At 35.6% G+C, this 18,489-nt stretch overlaps 1 protein-coding gene across 2 annotated transcripts in view; it reads right to left on the bottom strand.

Moving 5' to 3' along the window:
• The window catches only part of c20h8orf34 (chromosome 20 C8orf34 homolog), an 80,006-nt gene that overhangs the window by 45,822 nt on the left and 15,695 nt on the right, over positions 1-18,489 (bottom strand). For both annotated transcript variants that reach the window (XM_028434261.1, XM_028434262.1), the window contains exons 4-7: positions 16,296-16,415; positions 15,236-15,264; positions 12,935-13,098; positions 6,969-7,135 (exon numbers count right to left, since the gene is read on the bottom strand). In XM_028434261.1, the coding sequence (XP_028290062.1) occupies positions 6,969-7,135; positions 12,935-13,098; positions 15,236-15,264; positions 16,296-16,415 (480 nt within the window). The remainder of the gene's footprint in view (positions 1-6,968; positions 7,136-12,934; positions 13,099-15,235; positions 15,265-16,295; positions 16,416-18,489) is intronic.

Raw genomic sequence — 18,489 nt, 5'->3', positions numbered from 1 at the left:
GGAAAACGCCTTGTTTTTCAAATTCAAGCTCTTTTGCTTCGGTACAGAAAAAGAAAAAGGGAAAACTAAGCCTTTATCCGTTTTCTCCATTACCGATTGGCCAAATTACGTGACCTGGAAGTGTACTCATATCCGACACTAACAGCTATGCTAACGGCAGTCCGCCATGACAAGATCGCTGCTTCCAACTGTGCATCTGAAACGTGTCCTTTTCGCTTTAGCTGGTGCTGGGCACAGAACCTCCTCACGGACATTTCGGAGGATTTAGAGACTCCTAAGTGTTGCAGAGCTAAAGATATCGCGGAATGTGCAACGCTTCACTTCCGGGTCACGTACTTTGGCCAATTGGTAATGGAGAAAACGGATAAATGTGTTTTTTTTCCGTTTTCTGTACCGAAGCAAAAGAGCTAGAATTTAAAAAACAAGGCGTTTTCCGTTTGAATGAATGATACACGGATTCTCCGCCAACCAAGCACCAAATGTCCTCTTTACCAAACATTCAGATATCTGGATCAGTAATCTTTCACACTTTAAAAGCTTGGAAGAAATTTCTGTCCCCATTAAAAACAATACAATAGGTCCAATTGTATGTCCACCGCCATTCAGGACAAAAATCGCAATCTAGATCCGATCCAAACAAAAGTCGTCGACATAACTGAGACAAATTTCATAAAGATCCGTCATTTACAATCAAAGATATGGATTTTAGAGGTGTCCTGATCCGATATTGAGATCAGATATTGGTCCGATATCAGCCAGAAAATGAATATCGGATTTTATTGGACTGCTTCTAAAATCCCCGATATAAGCTTTCCAATAAAATGTTCCGCTCCAGCACTTCTATGTTCTATCTATAGGTGACTGTGGTTCACATTCCAACAAAGTAACCTACTGTTGCTGACTATTGTTCTCTGTTTGAGTAACATCACTTAATCAAGCCTTTTCTAACATTCCACACTACAAAAAAAGTAATAAAAGTATGTATGATTTGTACTGATATTGTATCAGATCAAGGCTGCAATATCGGTATCATATCGGAAGTGAAAAAGTTGTATCGGGACATCCCTAGTGGATTAAAAAAAAATAAAAAATGATAAGGGCTTTTTTATTTATTTTTTAAATTGATTCAGAACCAGAATATTGATCCACATCCCCTTCAAATTTTATTTCAATCTTGCATGGTGTAAGGTCTATCTTTGGTTAACACTTGGTCAAAATCCAGTGACTACTTTTGACATAATCCTGCTGAAAGACAAACAAACATGTAAAACAAATTAACATTGGTGAAAATATTACTACTTTAGCAGAGGTAAGTAGGGATGTCTCGATACAACTTTTTCACTTCCAATACGATACCGATATTGGAGCCTACAATAACGGCCGATACCGATATTGATCCGATACAATATCAGCACGAATCATGCATACTTTTATTACTTATTTTGCAGTGTGAAATGTTAGAAAAGGCTTGATTCAGTGATGTTACTCAATCAGAGAACAACAGTCAGCAACAGTAGGTTACTTTGTTGGAGTGTGAACCACAGTCGTCTATAGATAGAAGTGCTGGAACAGAACATTTTATCGGAAAGCTTATACCAGTGATTTTAGAAGCAGTCCGATAAAATTCGATCCGATGAAGTTCGATTTCTGGCTGATATCAGACAATATCCAATATCAATATCAGATCAGGACACCTCCAGGTCTAAGTATAGCACGCTTGCTGCCTTCATCACAAGCTGTACATCTAAACAGACACTTTTATCATTTCTGCACATACTTGGTTTTGTCCTTTCAATTTAAACACATTTACTCTTAAAACTCTTTGTAACTTGTTAGGTTTGATGGTGCAGAGGTGTGTAAAGCTGCTCTATTTCCATGTTAATATTTGTACTCCCACTCCTCCAGCTGTACTCAAATATTAGTGTAATACACGTGTGTCTGTGATTGTCTGACGACCTAGAAATTAAATAGATTCTGCATCTCATGTTATGATCCTAATCTAGAGTATGAGAGTAAAAATGATGGATGGAGAATAAAGGCACAGACTAGTGCTGCAATACTTTGGCCACTAGGGGGAGCTACAAGCAAGGACAAGAATGATCAACTCAACTCAGAAGTTATAGTTTGGCTGCATGGGAACATCTAGTGGAAAGAGAACAACTGAACCGACTTCTCCTTGTATATTCTCCTACTTCATGGGTTCTGCAACCTGCGGCTCTGGAGCCTCATGTGGCTCTTTGACTCTTTTGCAATGGCTCCCTATAGCTTTAAAAAATTTAAATAAAGAGTTGCTATTTTCTTACAGAGTCTATTAATTATTAATGACATTGACACAGAAATAAAATCATAATATAACAATTTATCAACCTACAAATAAATCACATTGTGCAATGACTCTGCATCTTCCTACTTCACCTCCTGCAACATCTACAGACCATCAACTTTCCTGCACTTGTGGTTAACCTTAAGTTTTAAATCCCTGTTAAGATAATTTAACCAACAAAAACACTATATTTTAATTGTTTGGGAACATATTCATTTAACCGTCAATGTGCCGGTTAAATATGCATGATTTATGTGTGGCAAGAAATGAGCAATTAGCATGTGCTGATCACATGATCATGTGTTATCAGCAGATTTTATTTTTAATTCTTACTGCCCTTTTATGATGTTACACATGTGATGTAAATGTATGTTTATTGTTTCTGTGTACAGCACTTTGTGATTTTATCTGCGAAAAGCGCTTTATAAATAAATACTTACTTACTTACTTACTTATCAAATTCAAGTTACTTTTTGCAGCCTTTGAAAATTAACAAAAAAAAAAACATATATATAATTTCTTGATGTTAATTTATTTTATTTTATTTTAAACAGTTTTTAAGTTGCCATTTGATCAAAATATTGATTTTATATTATATAATATATAACGTACAATATGAATTAGTATATTAGTACAATATAATAAATAATAATATTTGCCACTGATCAAAATAAATAAATCAAATCAATTAAATCAAACATTCTATGTAATTTTAACAGAATAGAATTAAATACACTGTATTTTTTTTTCATCTCTTGAAGGACTTTATGAGGCAAATGGTTCCTTTGAGAGTAAAGGTTGCAGACCCCTAAATAAATAACTATTGAAATTAATATGAAGCAGGACCTACTTCAAATTAACTTCAATTATTATTTTTTAGCATTTATTTGTGCTGTTGTTACTGTAATTGTTACAATGACTTTTATTTAGTTTTAAACTGATTTTTCATGCACTTTTTGTCATTTGATTACAAAGTTGTGGGTCAAATCCCGGCTGGTCTTAGTCCTACATGTTCTCCAGTGCTGGTTTCTCCCTAAACAGAATAAATGGAAACCAAGATTGAACGTGAACATATTTTACTTGAGTTGCAGGAGTTTTTGTCACGTCTTAAATCTTTCTAGAGCACCTCACTGAAAATGTGCCCACGCAACGTGACATTAAACAACCACTTGAACCTCAAGTCAACTTGAAACGATCTCCCCAGCTTCTGCAGTGCTGGACGTGGATGGCAGTGGAGAAACAGACGACCATATTATCAGATCAGGACCATGTGTCATCTCTGACATGCATTGGGTCACAGAAACCACATTTGTGCCAGTTTCTTCTTTCCAAATGAAGCCCAGAAATCCTCCTGAGGCTCTTCCAATTTCTCCACATCCACGATATGAGACGTGTTAGCATCGACTTTAATTAACTCTGAAGTCAACAGTGATGCATTCAGCACAGAACTGATGATCTCTGGAGACTTCACCAGCATTCTTTGACAGAATGAGGAATCACCTCAATGTATTGTTTCCTTCCAGTTGCCCTAGTGTGCTGTAAAAACCACCGAGGGAGTTTTCCTGGATGTCAAAGATATGATCAAAGAGAGTCATCAAAGAAGACCAAGATGCAGCTTTATGATGGTATTTATCACCATTGTATGCTTCTGTCCTGGATCAGGGCTGTGTGGGACGGAGAGTGGAAAAAGACTAAGTATGTTTACATCTTTACTTCCAACACTTTCCATCACTGTAGACATTAAAGTAACTGAGCATCACATTTGGTCTAAAGTATTTAGAAATATGAGCGGGAGGTTGTTTATTCTATTTAATGTCTACAGATATTTCAAAAAGGTAACACAGTATATATCTTTTTATGGATCTTTTAAAAATGTGAATACTTGGACAACTATCGGATTCATTTAAAATGACTGAAAGCAGTGTAAAGACTAAATCAATTTAGGTTTTTTCATTAGTTCACAGGAAAGTTCCTGTAAATAAACTTGTATTTTATAGGGGATTTTAATACAGCAAAATAGCATTATTCCTAACTTTAGTCACCAAAAAAGCTAAAGGAATTCTTTGTTATTTATTGATAAATTACATTACATTTGTGCAGTTCATTATCTGTGCCATATTGATTTATCTCACCAACATTTGTATATTGTGTGTTATGGTAATGTATTTTTTTTATTTCATTTATTTATTTATTCATTTGAGCAGCAAGAAGAAGTTCAAAGAACGTGTAAAAACCTAGCCCTCATCTCTCGTGCGTCTAAATCATCCCTACACAAACTTTCAGCGCATACTTATGCAAACAACACATGCATGAGTCTATTCCTGTACATTATTAACAATCGTTTATGGTCGTACGATCAAAGGAAAAATAAAAGCACAATTTAAAGTCATACAAATAAAGCACATATCATACAAAGTGTTCAAATAAGGATTTATCGTTTATAGTTTTACACAAATAAATACACTGTACAATAATAAAAAATTATGAGTATTCTCCAGCATATTTCCCAAAGATAATGTCTTAGCACACTATAAACATATGTGTAGAGTGTTATAGTATTATATTAAGTGTGTATTATATGTCATTCCTCATTCTTGGAGAGCGCCTTCATTTCATTGTATATGTCGTACAATGACAATAAAATGCTTCTATTCTATTCTATTAAACATTTTTTGGTTTTATTGAGTCTGGCTGTATGGATATTTTTATTTATTTATCTATTTTTAAAGGCTGCTTAAGACAATAAATTATTATTGAGTGATGAATGTTCTCAGCAAAACCTATAACCTGCTCTCCAACACACCTGCAGTTATAATTTAGTTAGTTTCTCAATTAGCTCGCAAAAAAAAAAGAAAAAGAAAAAGGTGCTTCAGGGTAAAGTTTGCAGTTTTAATGTCGTATTTTTCCATATTTGGGTCACTTGTCAGCGGTCGATCCTTCAGCAGCTGAGTTTTAAACATCAGCAGTTTAAGCGTAAAGAACTCCTGAGCCTCTCTGTCACTCTTTGATAAAGGAACTCGAGTCCTTCGCAGTGACACAGCAGAAAAGGTCAAGCTAATGAGTAAAAGTCCACAGTATTAGGCAGCGGTGCCATGAATAATCCAAACCCTCAGTCTGCATGTTGCAGTATGACTAAAACCTTCTGCAGCCTTTTAAATTAACAACACACTGTGGAAACAAAATGGCAGCGAATGACGAGCGCTTCACCACAGACAGATATTTCCGCAAAACAAATCCAATTTGGCGTGAGACATTATTAAATCCCGTTTGCACAGACACTGAATCAGGCAGGAACAACATGTCACATCAGGTGCTTGTTCCACTGGCACTCATCTATCTCATCAGCACACACGCATGTACTCACACACAGGGGAATTAAAGTGACAGCAACTCGCGAATACCTCGACTCAGCGGCTGGAAACATCTGGACGGATCGAGTAAACAGGATGCAAAGTAACAGCTACCACTTAAGACATGTTTAGGAACCTGAACAGGATCTCCCACATTAAGGGTATCCGCCTCCAAACATCTGCAAACAACACTTTTGTTTTTTTCTGGATAGAGTCATGCTTCAGATGTCAACCTGCTTTAACACACTTGTCTTCTGTACAGTCACACTATGGGGATCAGGTGAAAAAACAACAACAAAAAAGCAGGACAGCAGCCTTTTAGGAATTGTATTGTAGGCAACCCATCTTGTTCTAGTTTTAACATTAATTTTACACATAGAACGATTAGTAATTTTTGTTTTTTCCATGTACGTTAGGGTGGTTCACAAAATTATTTTTGCCAGATCGCTTTTCACCTTGTTCACTTTGACTTTGTAGGGATTTGTTAACAAAAAAGGAGTCAATCGACCCTTTTCCACAACCTTGACGTTTTTTCATTTTTCAGGAATAGTGTTTGTTTAAACGAGGTTGGATGTAAAATTATTTGTGTTCAAATTAGGGGACGGATCTGGATAAGCATAATGCTTTTTTCCGTCGCCCTTTCCGGCATGAAAAAGGACAAAAAAAAAGGACAAAAGAAAGGACAAAAAAAAAAAACAATGATGTGATTTTGCTCTGAATGTCAAATGAATTTCTGTGAATGCAACCATGTCGGAAATGAACTGAATAAATAAATAAAATAAATAACTGTTATTTAGTAGCATTTTGCCACGGTCATTAAATTGCGACCCACTTTTTTTAGAATTCAACCAACCAAATTTAGTTTTTTTAAAATAGCTGTTGAAAACACATATATAATCTTTTTAAAACATAAATCTATATATTTGCCTGTGCAACATGCATTTCACAGCATGCATGTCAAAAAAAAAGTTTCTTTCAAAATAAAAGACAATTCCAACACGAGAGACATCAAGTATTTCTTTTTAACCAGTTGTCCACAACCCACTACTTATTTTATTAATATTTGTTTCATTCAGTAGGACTGATAATTGAATATATTTGAATTCTTCTGGTTTTATAGTAATTTTACTGAATTACTTATGAGTGATTTAATTTACTTTAATTCATTTTAAGTTTATTTCGTCCATGTGCTCGTACATCAAATGACCATCCAAGCCTTTAAAGTATGAGTTTCGAGTTAGAGAATACACTTTTTTTTAATCTGTGTCCTCTAATGTCCGAGAGTGCAGCGTTACCCAGAAGCTCCATGGCGTCGTCCTCGTCCTCGATCTCCTCTTCCATGGCGTACGGGGCGGAACAGTGCATGGGATCAAAGGAGTTCTGTGACAGCATGGCTGCCAGAAGCTTCTTGTGATGCTGCTGCTGCTCCTTTAAACCTTTGCTCTTTGTTTCCATCCTCAGGCTGGAAAAGAAGTAAGTCAATATTTACAGAGAGTGAAACAAACTGCGTCACATATAGAAAAGGACTATAGAACAACATGCATTATTATATTATATCATTCATACTCGTTAGGGCTGGGCGATATGGACCAAAACTCATCTCGATATTTTTTCTCAAAATGACGATATACGACATAAATCCAAATATTTTGTATTTCAAATAAAGTCAGAGCAGAAAAAACTATTGTGGGTTAAATTTGCTGATGCAAGATGCCACACAGGCATGTTTATTAACAAACAGCTGCACAATATGTGCTATTTTAGGCTTTTTATCCTGTAAGGGACAGCACGTGTGAGTGTGGCTTGTTTAGGTGAAGGTCTGGGTTAGGATACACTCAGTAATCTATCGAACTGAGCTTTTCATGCTGTTCTGAGAAGTAACGAAAGCAAAAAAAAATAAAAAAAGAAGAGAAGTAACAAAATGAAATGAAAAAAGTATTTTAACACAAAATAAGCTATAAAAAATATATCGATTTAAACGATATTGTAATTTTCTAAAACGCCAAAATAGAAAACTCGATTTATCTTGAATCTCGATATATTGCCCAGCCCTAATACTCTCACATTTGAACATGAACAATACTCCTTGTTAAGGCTGGGACAATGTTACTTTGGTCACAATTCAATTTTAACAATACTTTGGTGCCAATTCTATATTAATTGCGATTCTGTGTGTATTGCGATTTGTTAGTAACGGTTATTGCCATTTTTATTTCCTTATTTTCTTATCCAAAAAGTCATAGTTACAGTAACTGTACATGAATGGTAAGAGAAAAAAACATAAAGAGAAATATTTTCAGCAAAATGAGCACAACGTGAGTTCCCATTACCCAGTTCATTGTAAATTAAAAACAATAAAACAATGGGAAGTAAAAAAAATGTCTATTTTTCTCCACCTTGAGAAACAGATGATGGGTGGTTTATTTCACAGTTTGTTCTTCTTTTGTCAGATAAAAATGAATAATATTCTTCACAACTATTTGCACATATTTAACTGTAAAGTTCGGGTAGTAAAAGTTGGCTATTGCTATATTTCACAAATCTTTGATAACGTGAAGATAAATATCTATAAGCTGGGGTGGGTTGTGTGAATTATTCAAACCAAATCATGCAGAGAGGAAAGAAAAGAATAAACAAAGAAATTAAACTCTGCTCTTTCTAGGCTTTATTACTTTCATGTTTTGCATGAAATAATGAGTTCACACTATGACTTTGCTGCCAATGATGCCTGAAAGGAGTTTTCCCAAACTCAGCAATTTACTGTCGCCGTAGGAACCCAAGTTAGAGGGTGCAATCCCATGATGTGTGGATTAATGTTACCAAGAAATTAAACAACTGTAAACGGAGAAGCTCTGCCTCGATGATTTATCACCAATAACTTTGTGTAACATAAACTTACATAAAACTGGCTGGAGGATAAAAATGTAAATTTGGGTAGAAGAGCTACAAAAATAAACTATTGCCTTAACTTTCTCAACAAAGAACAAATGTCATTGCTTTCAAAAGCTTTGCCATTAAGTCAGTACTTCCCCTGAAGTTTAACTTGTGTAAATAATAGGTACAATAATAATAATAATAATAATACAGTAAGTGCAATAAAAGGGTATTTAGGTAGATTACAAACAATTATCGTGTACCTCATGTTATAAATACACCCCAGCACCCCTCGGACTCATTTTGTGCGACCCCCCAAAGAAAATGCACAAAATGACTCTAAAAATATAAAAAATTATAGAAAGATATGCAAAATTAAACAAAAATACACAAAATAAAACAAAAATAATCAAAATGACAACAATCACACAAAATGTAAAAAAACATACAAAACAGCAAGAAAAATACACACAATGACTACAGAAAACACACAAAATCACCATTAAAAACACACAAAACCCTTTATTCTGTCCTGTATTCATGCTCAGATTGGTCATTATTCTAAATGATCACATTAATGTTGATAATGTGGCCCTCAGGGCAGAAATTCACATGGTTGTGGTCCCCACTGTGATAAAAGTTGCCTCTCTCTGCCCTAATTCTTTAAACAGTCTTTAAGTTTCCTTCAAAAACCTAGTGTCGAGTAATTCCCATTTCCCGCAGAAATAAACATCTCGTATCTATACATATTGTATTATTTTGGTCATGGAAAAATCACTTTATAGTACAAGTAACTAATTAAAACCTTTATTGGGAATACCTGCCTTTCATTTTTACCTTTATGTTTCTTTAGATACAACACTCAGACTTGACCAACAGGTGTCGCCAGAGTAAACTGCTTTGAACGCTTCACAATCCATATCATTTCAATCTAATCTAGTCTTCATTGATTCAGTCGCTCTAAAGGCTTCAGTTTGTCTATCACTACCCAAATTTATGCATATGACATAATTTATGAATTATGTTAATAAAGAAAAAACTTAAGAATCCAACAATCCAGGACGTGAAAGAAAACCTTGTGACAACCTGTTCAGTTTCTCTCCGGCAGGTAATTGGGGGCGTGGCTAGATCACAGATTAAAGCAGAACTAAGTAATTTAGCACTCCCCCTAAAGGTCCTTTTTGGTTATGTCACTGTCGTAAACACTCCGCACCTCCCGCCGCCTGCCACACCCCAAAGCTACATGCGCACCTTTGCTCTCCCAAGACGGGAGCAACCGATCACTGAAAAATACAACAGTGACACTTAGGGTGCTTTCACACATATAGTCCCATGTGACCATGTGAACAGTATGAGGAAGAGAAACAAGTCAAATTAATGAATGATGTGGAAGTAATACGGAAGGGAGTGTGGAAATGTGTGTGATGTGTTTGTTTGTGTGCTGACAAAGTGGCTCTGAAAATGGATGGATGCATGGGTGGATATTTGTGTGTGTGCTGCCTGATGGAGCGCTGGGTTGCGAGTGTGTGTGCGTGCCTGTTGCGCAATCACACGCACTACGAAGACATTGTGTGTGATTGCTGCTGAGCTGTCACTGCATAGATTTGCTCCGTTCCTCAGACAAAGGTCTTCTCTGCTTTTTTTTTTTTTTTGTTGCTGGCTCCACAACAGTATACGTTTGAGAAAAGTGAATTTGTAGACAACCATGTGTAGCCACGGGGCTGGTCATAACCTAGCGTTAGTTTGTATTGGGCTGGGGGGGGGGCAGGGCTGAAAGACCCCCCAATCACCCTATAAACACTTGTATTACCCTCACAGGGACTACGAGAAGGATTTATTAAGGTGAAAAAGTTACTTCGTTCTGCTTTAACAGATTAGGAGCGTCTGTGTCACTTAAGAGTTTAAAGATTCAGCCAGCACAAGCTCTCTTCTTCTGTGGTGCGTTTGCTATGTAGGATTCCAATTTTTATCACAGCGTGGGCCACAAGAATGTCATTGTCTGATCCCAGTGCCACATTATTAACATTCATGTCAGCGTTCAGAATAACAACCAATCTGAACATATATTGTATATATGATAATATACTACTGCAGTGCCTGTAGGAAGTATGTATTGCTATAGGGAAGCGGGAGGTTAAGTAGTTTTTTCATGGATGGTCAAATGAGGTTGTGATTGAAGGTGGGACATCAGGGACATTCAGGTGTGTTGTGAAATGTGTAGAGTGATAACTATTGGTTTTCATATATTTAAATGAATAAATTAGGAAAAAGCAACACACCAGCATGAAGTTATGCCTGGAGAAACACTCACAGACACTCACGTTTACATGGGAGTTTAAATTGACCTAGTAAACACTTAATTCCTAATGCATATTTAAATTCTGAATTCTGAACAGACAGACAGACACATACACAGACAGAAATTCCTTGCTTTATAGATAGATATGGTGAGCCGTTAAGGAAAATATATATATGTGTATTGAAAGCTAAATGTATTGACAATAAATGTACAAAAAGATAACTGAAAGATAAAAAAAACACATAAAAACATACATTACAGAAAAATACACCAAACAACGAAAACATAAAAATGACACAAAACTAAATATCTATACAAAAAATACACAAAATGACAACAGAATCACACTCCAATGGCAACAAAAAACTATAATTATACAAAAACACAACAGAAGGATACAAAAATACACACAATGACTCCAAAAAACATACATTACAGAAAAATACACAAAAACAAAAAATATAAAAATTAGTAAAAAAAAAAACAACAAACATTTATCGTGTTAATGTCCCATAGAATTAAACCAGGAAAATCACACACGCTGTAATTAATAATGAACCCCTTTATAACACTACAGAGTACAGAGTATATACACCTCTTTGTACAGCCAACCTTCAAACACATACTCATTTGGCCATAATTAACTCTACTTAAGCTCCCACATGAATGCATACTTCCGACGTACACTGTACTAGTATAAATAATAGTTAATATAAACTATTACTAATTTATGCTGTCTAACTGTTTATAGGTTGGATTCATGAGAAATTATTTTGGTAGTACATAAGTTTTAGAAAAATGTGTAATTATTACTTTCAGAGTCATGAATTAAAGTATTTCTACACCATTGTCACTAAATAATATTATTTATTAACTGTACAATGACTCCACAACAGACAACATTTAGTTTTAGGGGTTTTATTAGTTTAATTAAGCAGAATAATATAGCAGGGGGGAAAAACATTTTGTAAAGTTTTAGGAAAATGTGGCCTTTCAACTCCATAATGAGAAGTGTTTAGTTTTATAACAAAAAAGAAAAAGAAATCATTTATTGATTAGATTTAGACTTTTAGAGTAACAAGACAAAATATATAAATTACAGTAGAGCATCTACTGGGGAAAAAAACAGTAACAACTGCCATAAAGAGGTTCACACAGACAGTTGCTCACACATGCGCACGCACACACGCACGCACTTCTATCTTCCAGCTCAGACTTGTGACTAAGTGATTTCTCCCTATAACCCTCCCGTACAGTAACCTAATGAGATTAACACTGTGGGTTTGTCAGATCAGGCCTGTGCATGATTTATGGCTTTATATCCTATTCTGCTTCAATTAGTCACATCAACTGCAGTGCACGTCACACTTGCACCGTCTCAGAGCTGCAGCAAAACATTAGGTACATCTGGCTCGAGGATAGTAATGATTTCCGAGTTGGGCAATTCAGTTGTGTGTTTTAATTCAGAGTTTAATGAATGGGAAAAGTCCATAAGAGGTTTCTTTCAGTTCCAGTGGAACGTTGACGGCAGCGCGGATTGATGGAAACGAAAGAGAAAATAGTGCCGATTAAAAATGGAGGTATGAATTTTTTTTGTGGGCGGTTTTGTGATGTAAATGAATCAAGCTTTCAAACGCATATATTTTTTTCTATTAAAAACGCACAGTTTTGTGGCCCCGGAAACTAACCGGGACTACTTTCTTGAACAACTTCAAGCGGCCAGAACTCGGACCAGGGAGGTGACCACTGAGTGAGACAATGTGTATGCACTATAGTGCTGGTGAGGATTGCATACAACGTCATGTCTTAAATACTGTAGGCGAACTATCCCTTTAAGCACATGCAAATTAGGTTGGCTTTAATTTAAAATTGGAGAATTGTCATGGCAAGTATGTTAGAATGTGCCTATGGAATGGGGTTATCAGGGCATTCCACAGGCTGCTACTCTTAAATTTCTACATCTTCCCTTTTCTAACATCCAACAATGGCTGTGCAAAGTGATGCAAGTCTTTTTTCCCCTTTCTTTCTGCATTACGTGCCTCACACACACACACACACACGATTGCATGCTAACGCTGATCATGGTACCTCCCTGCAGGGCTGCTGTCTCCACTCCAGCATACTTCAGTCTTGGCCCGAGGAACTGGAGGGTGCAGCATCTCAGCGGCCAGCGGGTCAGCATCAACTTCCTCCCGACCGATCCACTCGCCCACCACCCGGGGCCGCAGAACTGAATTATACCCCCCTAAATTCTACAAAGGGAAAAAGAGACAAAAATGGTGAAACGCAAAGAGAATGATGCTTTTTTTTTAAAGTGAAAAGTTCTTGATATTTGCAATGATATCAGCACTATGAGGAATGATCGGGACACTATTTGGATATTCCATATTGGATTTCACATCTATACAAAAGGGAAGATATTGTACTGTTTAATGCACGTGTCAAACTCAAGGCCCGGGGGCCAAAAACGGCCCTGTAGAGCATCCAATTCAGCCTGCATGCAGGAAAAAGTAAAATTGACAATGAAAACATGAATCATTTATTTCTCACTAATTCAGTTGTAGATATCGCTATAAACAAAAATTCAATGAAATTCCACAATATTTGCAGGGCTCACAGTTTTCCCATGCTTTTTTCCACATGATGGCAGTTATTGTTGAAAGATTTTAATTAAAGTCCCGCAATTTTCTTCAAATTATTCCACAAAAGTTCCCCAAATTAAATACAAACTGGTCACAAAATCAACGAAGTTTAAAAGAGAACATCCTGTAGGGACTGATATCTGTCACTTATTGCTTGAATAATGTCATTTATACGTAGAAGTGCAAACTAGGACACATTAGTGTTGTAATTTTTCTTTTTATTCCACCTAAAAAAATCTGGTCCGTATTTGGCCCCTGAACTAAAATGAGTTTTGGTTTAATGATTGCATTCTGCCTTTCAAAGCAGACCAGCAAATGTTAAATGTTGCTTATTTAGAATAAATAACAAGCCTCTACTAGAGATGGGCGATATTATCGGCCCAGCAATATTATCAGACGATATTTGCCATAAAATGCAATAATGGTTGACGTCGGTATTGGTTTTTTCACAGATATTAAAAAAATCAACATGTGCAATGTCTGTAAGTGTTTTCAGTTGGTGGAAAGTTTTTATGATGCGATTCAGTCATTTAGCCAATGCTAACTCGCTAGCTATCTTAATCGATCTGTCTAGATAAGAAATGTTATATGTGATATGTTTGTTGCACAATATTGAAAGGTTGTCCATATTGGTATCATTAATATCAGTATGAATATGGATAAACTCATTTTAGTTCAATGGCCAAATACGGACCAGTTTGATCTCAAGCGGGCCGCAGATTATAGGTGAGGGGGGAAAATACATTTTTTACATCGTTGTGCCCTGGTTTTCAATATCAGCTCAATTTACTTCCAAAATTCTTGATTTTGTCACTGATTTTTGTGTAATTTAGAGGAATTTTGTGCACTTGTTTGTAAGAAATTGCGAAATTTGTGGAAAAATTGAGTTATTTCCACAGTTTGAAATTAAAAACGACTGCATTTATGTGGTATCAAATCAAATCAAATGTATTCTTCCATGTAATTCTGTTCACAATATCAGCACTATAATTGACAGTCAGTACATTTCACATGTCAGAATAGGAGCATGTCGGAGACCGAGTCTTATTATACACGCCCCTTTTTGTTAAACAAAAGAATGTCCAAGTGCAGAGTATGAAAAATGCACAAAATTGCTGAATTTGTCCATCTACAACTGGATTATTTGGTACTTTACACAATAAGTCACGTTTTCTGTCATTTTTACTTACTCCTGCAGGATGAATTGGATGGTTTAAAGGGCCGGATTTGGTCCCCAAGCCTTGAGTTTGACACGTGCTCTATACCCTTCACTTAATCCAGGCTGGCCTCACATTCTATTGTCTCTCTATGATCAGTACAGGTGTTCAGTATTCATTCCGCGTTCTGCTAGGCGGAAAAGGAATATGTCTTGGTAGCAAGCCAACACTGTTGAACATATCAAAACATTTGGTGTTTTTTTTTTTTTCCATTCAGAGACTCTCCTTCCTAATCGATGTGTGGAGCTCCGGCCTGGGCAGCTGCTGTAATATTGCCCTGGGGGAGATTTAGGGCCAGGCAAGGACAGGGGCCGCGCCCAGAGAAGATTCACTGAATGGAAGATGAGCAATATGCCTTCACATATCACTTCCATGGGACAGAAGCTCCATGAATCCATTAGAACTTCTGAAATCTGGTCCTGATAAGCATATTTTCTGTGTAATGAAATATGAGGTTTTGTCCGCACACACACAATACATTTTTAAATGTGTCTGAATATAATATACAAAGATTATGTGCATGTTAATACCTGGTCCAGCTCATCAGAAAGGGCAATGCCTGGAGGGAAAAGAAAAGCACTTCAAATACAGAAGAGAAAAATATCTCATCTGGTTTATCATCCATGTGCTAAACTCGTGACATTAGCAGCTTCTTCTCAGGATCAACAGTGACATTTGACACAAACATGGAGACTACATGCTATATTACATACATACTAGGGATGTAACGATTAATCGTAAGGCAGTTAAAAATCGATTCATAGGTACCACGGTTCACATCGATGCTCTGAAAATTGAATCGCAGTACTTTTTTTAAAAAAGCAGAGGGCGCTATATATTAATCCTTCCAGAAGCGGACGTGACGGGCGGAATCTGCTACTATTTTCTTTCTGGCCGCTATTTACTGTTAAACATGCTCATAAATGATTCATTACCCCTTTAGCACCGAAAGAATATCTGTAATATTACGTGAATATTTGTAAAAGTCACGTTTTTCTATTAGCTCTGTCTGCTAGCATAGCTTCTCTTCTTCACTGGTGGAATAACTGCATGCCAACCGACCACTGGGTTACCAGCGCCCTCTGCTGGTCTAAACAAATATCTGACGTAAATACAGTAAAATGACTGTTTTTTTTTTTTAAAGTCCAATTGTTAAGGCACAAAATACATTTTCAGTTGCACTTTTAAAAAGAAAAAGAACTATTATGCAGTTTTGAATTGTTTACTATAGAACCAGAATTTAAATTAATAGGTTTCTTCTTCATTTGTATTATTCCTTTATGTATTTCATTCAAGTTAAATTTAGTTAAATTGCATCATTTTGCATAATTTATCAAGGGATTCTTTTGACAATGAAAAATAAAAGGAAAATAGTACAGTATTTTCCCCAAAAAAAAAAAGGAATATTTTTCAGTCATTTGTCAACATTCCCATTTTGTAAAATAAATCGTGAGAAAATTGTATCGTGAACCCAGTATCGTGAATCAAATCGTATCGGGAGTTGAGTGAATCGTTACATCCCTAATACATACATATATATAATACACATGATTGTGATCAATGTGTTGTAAACATGCAGAAGCCACTCACTGCGCGACAGACTCTCCAAGGCTTTTCCCAGTTTTTTACTCTCCTGTAAAATGTGGTTGAGCTCATCAAAGTCCCGGCTCTCTCTCCAGTCCCAGGACGGATACTCGGTGGATCTCGGCACTGCATAGCAGACGCACAAAAAACACAAATTTACTAAAATTATTAAACTTTTGGTACATATATAATCAGAAATAGTGAGCAAACATACAAAGAAGTTATTACACATTTTTAAATTTAATCTTTTTATTGAATTTAATTTAATTTAGTCGCACAATTTATCGTCCAACTTCAAACTAATAATTTTCATCATGACGAAAAGCATCATTCATGAAATTCTGCGTTGAAAAACATGGACACAATCCATCCATTACATTTCAAATGGGCTTTTTTGCCTTTTGTTTGTAATTAAAAGTGTTGTGACAAAAACCCACTAAAACAAACTATTTCCTTATAGAAAATAAAAAATAAGAATTAAACAATCTGCACATTTTTGTCCCAATATAATTCTCAGTCTTAACGCTAACAAAGCTACAAACAATATAACTCAATGGGTTTAATAGACAATTCAAACAGAACACATTCTATACCCATCATGCTTTGCTTGCTATGCAAGATGGCGACCACCTGGTTCCTTAACTGGAAATAAGGCTCATCTTATAAAGACAATAATGGTTTTTTTCCATGTAAGACTGTTTTCCCAGCACAGATTCTCTAAAAAGTACATTTAGCAGCTTTTAAGCCAAACTTTAACATGTACTGTTTAATTAATCAGGTATTATTAATATTTCTACACCATGAAAAGCACTTTCTAAATTGCACCCCTTTGCACACAAAGTGGGGCAATAGGGCACCGTTAAAATTGGACATTTATGGGACCTCCATTGTGACTGTTCAGGACAAGAATTAGCTTAAAACCTATTTATATCAATGAAGAAGCACTACATTTAATCTTATTTATCATCATTCATTCTTAATATGACCCTCATTAAAAATGCATTGATGCATCAGCGCTACAGATTGTTTCCAAATAAAAAAAAAACTTAATAGTGCATTTTTATTTATTTTTTTATTTATGATTTTTATTGAAGAAGGGACAGTACATATCAATGAACATTCAACAAATGTAAATATGTCAGATTATAGCCATAGGCTAATTTCACACTTAACAATAAAACAAGGCGAGACACAAACTCATATACAAAAGGATTTCATACAGGACAAGGAACATAGTGATAATAAAATACAGTAATTTTACATTTAAATGGAACACTGAGATCAGAACAACTACACTATCAAGGAAATGGACAGGACGCTTAAAGCTATTGTCAGAAAACTGAAAGCCATATAAAATGTTATTGTCTGTTGGTGACAGGTATAGGTTTATTTCCTTTGCTTCGACTGTATTTTGAGAGTAGGTGCAAAAAAAAAAAAAAAAGCACTATACAATATTCAATGTGACTCTGGGACATGCACAGGAATTCTGTTGTATCTGTTCTTTTTTTGGCACGTGCATATGGCAATAAACTTGATTCTACCATTCTACTATTCTATGCCACCTAATAAAGCACTGATCTCAGTGGCCTAAGGCAAGCCAACAGTGAGTGTCACTCTCTTTGATTAACAGAATGACTCACACATGAGCTGCAGTGTCGACAGGACATGCTGCCCTCTGGCCCAAACGCCTTTCCTTTATCATGAGGTTCTGATTCCCTAGTATTTAAACAATACATCCTGAGACAAAACGCTGCTTACAGTATGACGGTACTTGTATTTAATCTAAAGAATTTAATATTTAAAAAAATAAATAAACAAATATAGTGTATCATCAGTAGGGATGTAACGATTCACTCAACTTCCGATACGATTCGATTCACGATACTGGGTTCACGATACGATTCTCTCACGATTTATTTTACAAAATGGGACTGCACACAAATGATGACTGAAAAATATTCCTTTATTTTTTTGGGGAAAAAAAAAAAATAGAAAATACTGTACTATTTTATTTTTCATTGTCAAAATAATCTCTTGATAAACTATTCAAAACAATGCAATTTAACTAAAAATAAATCTTGAATGAATTAAATAAAGGAATAATACAAATTAATTTTAAATTCTGGTTCTATAGTAAACAATGCAAAACTGCATAATTGTTCTTTTTTTTTTAAAAGTGCAACTGAAAATGTATTTTGTG

This window comes from Gouania willdenowi, chromosome 20 (genome assembly GCF_900634775.1).
Source record: "Gouania willdenowi chromosome 20, fGouWil2.1, whole genome shotgun sequence".
NCBI lineage: Eukaryota > Metazoa > Chordata > Actinopteri > Blenniiformes > Gobiesocidae > Gouania > Gouania willdenowi.
This window is presented reverse-complemented; position numbering and strand designations above follow the sequence as displayed.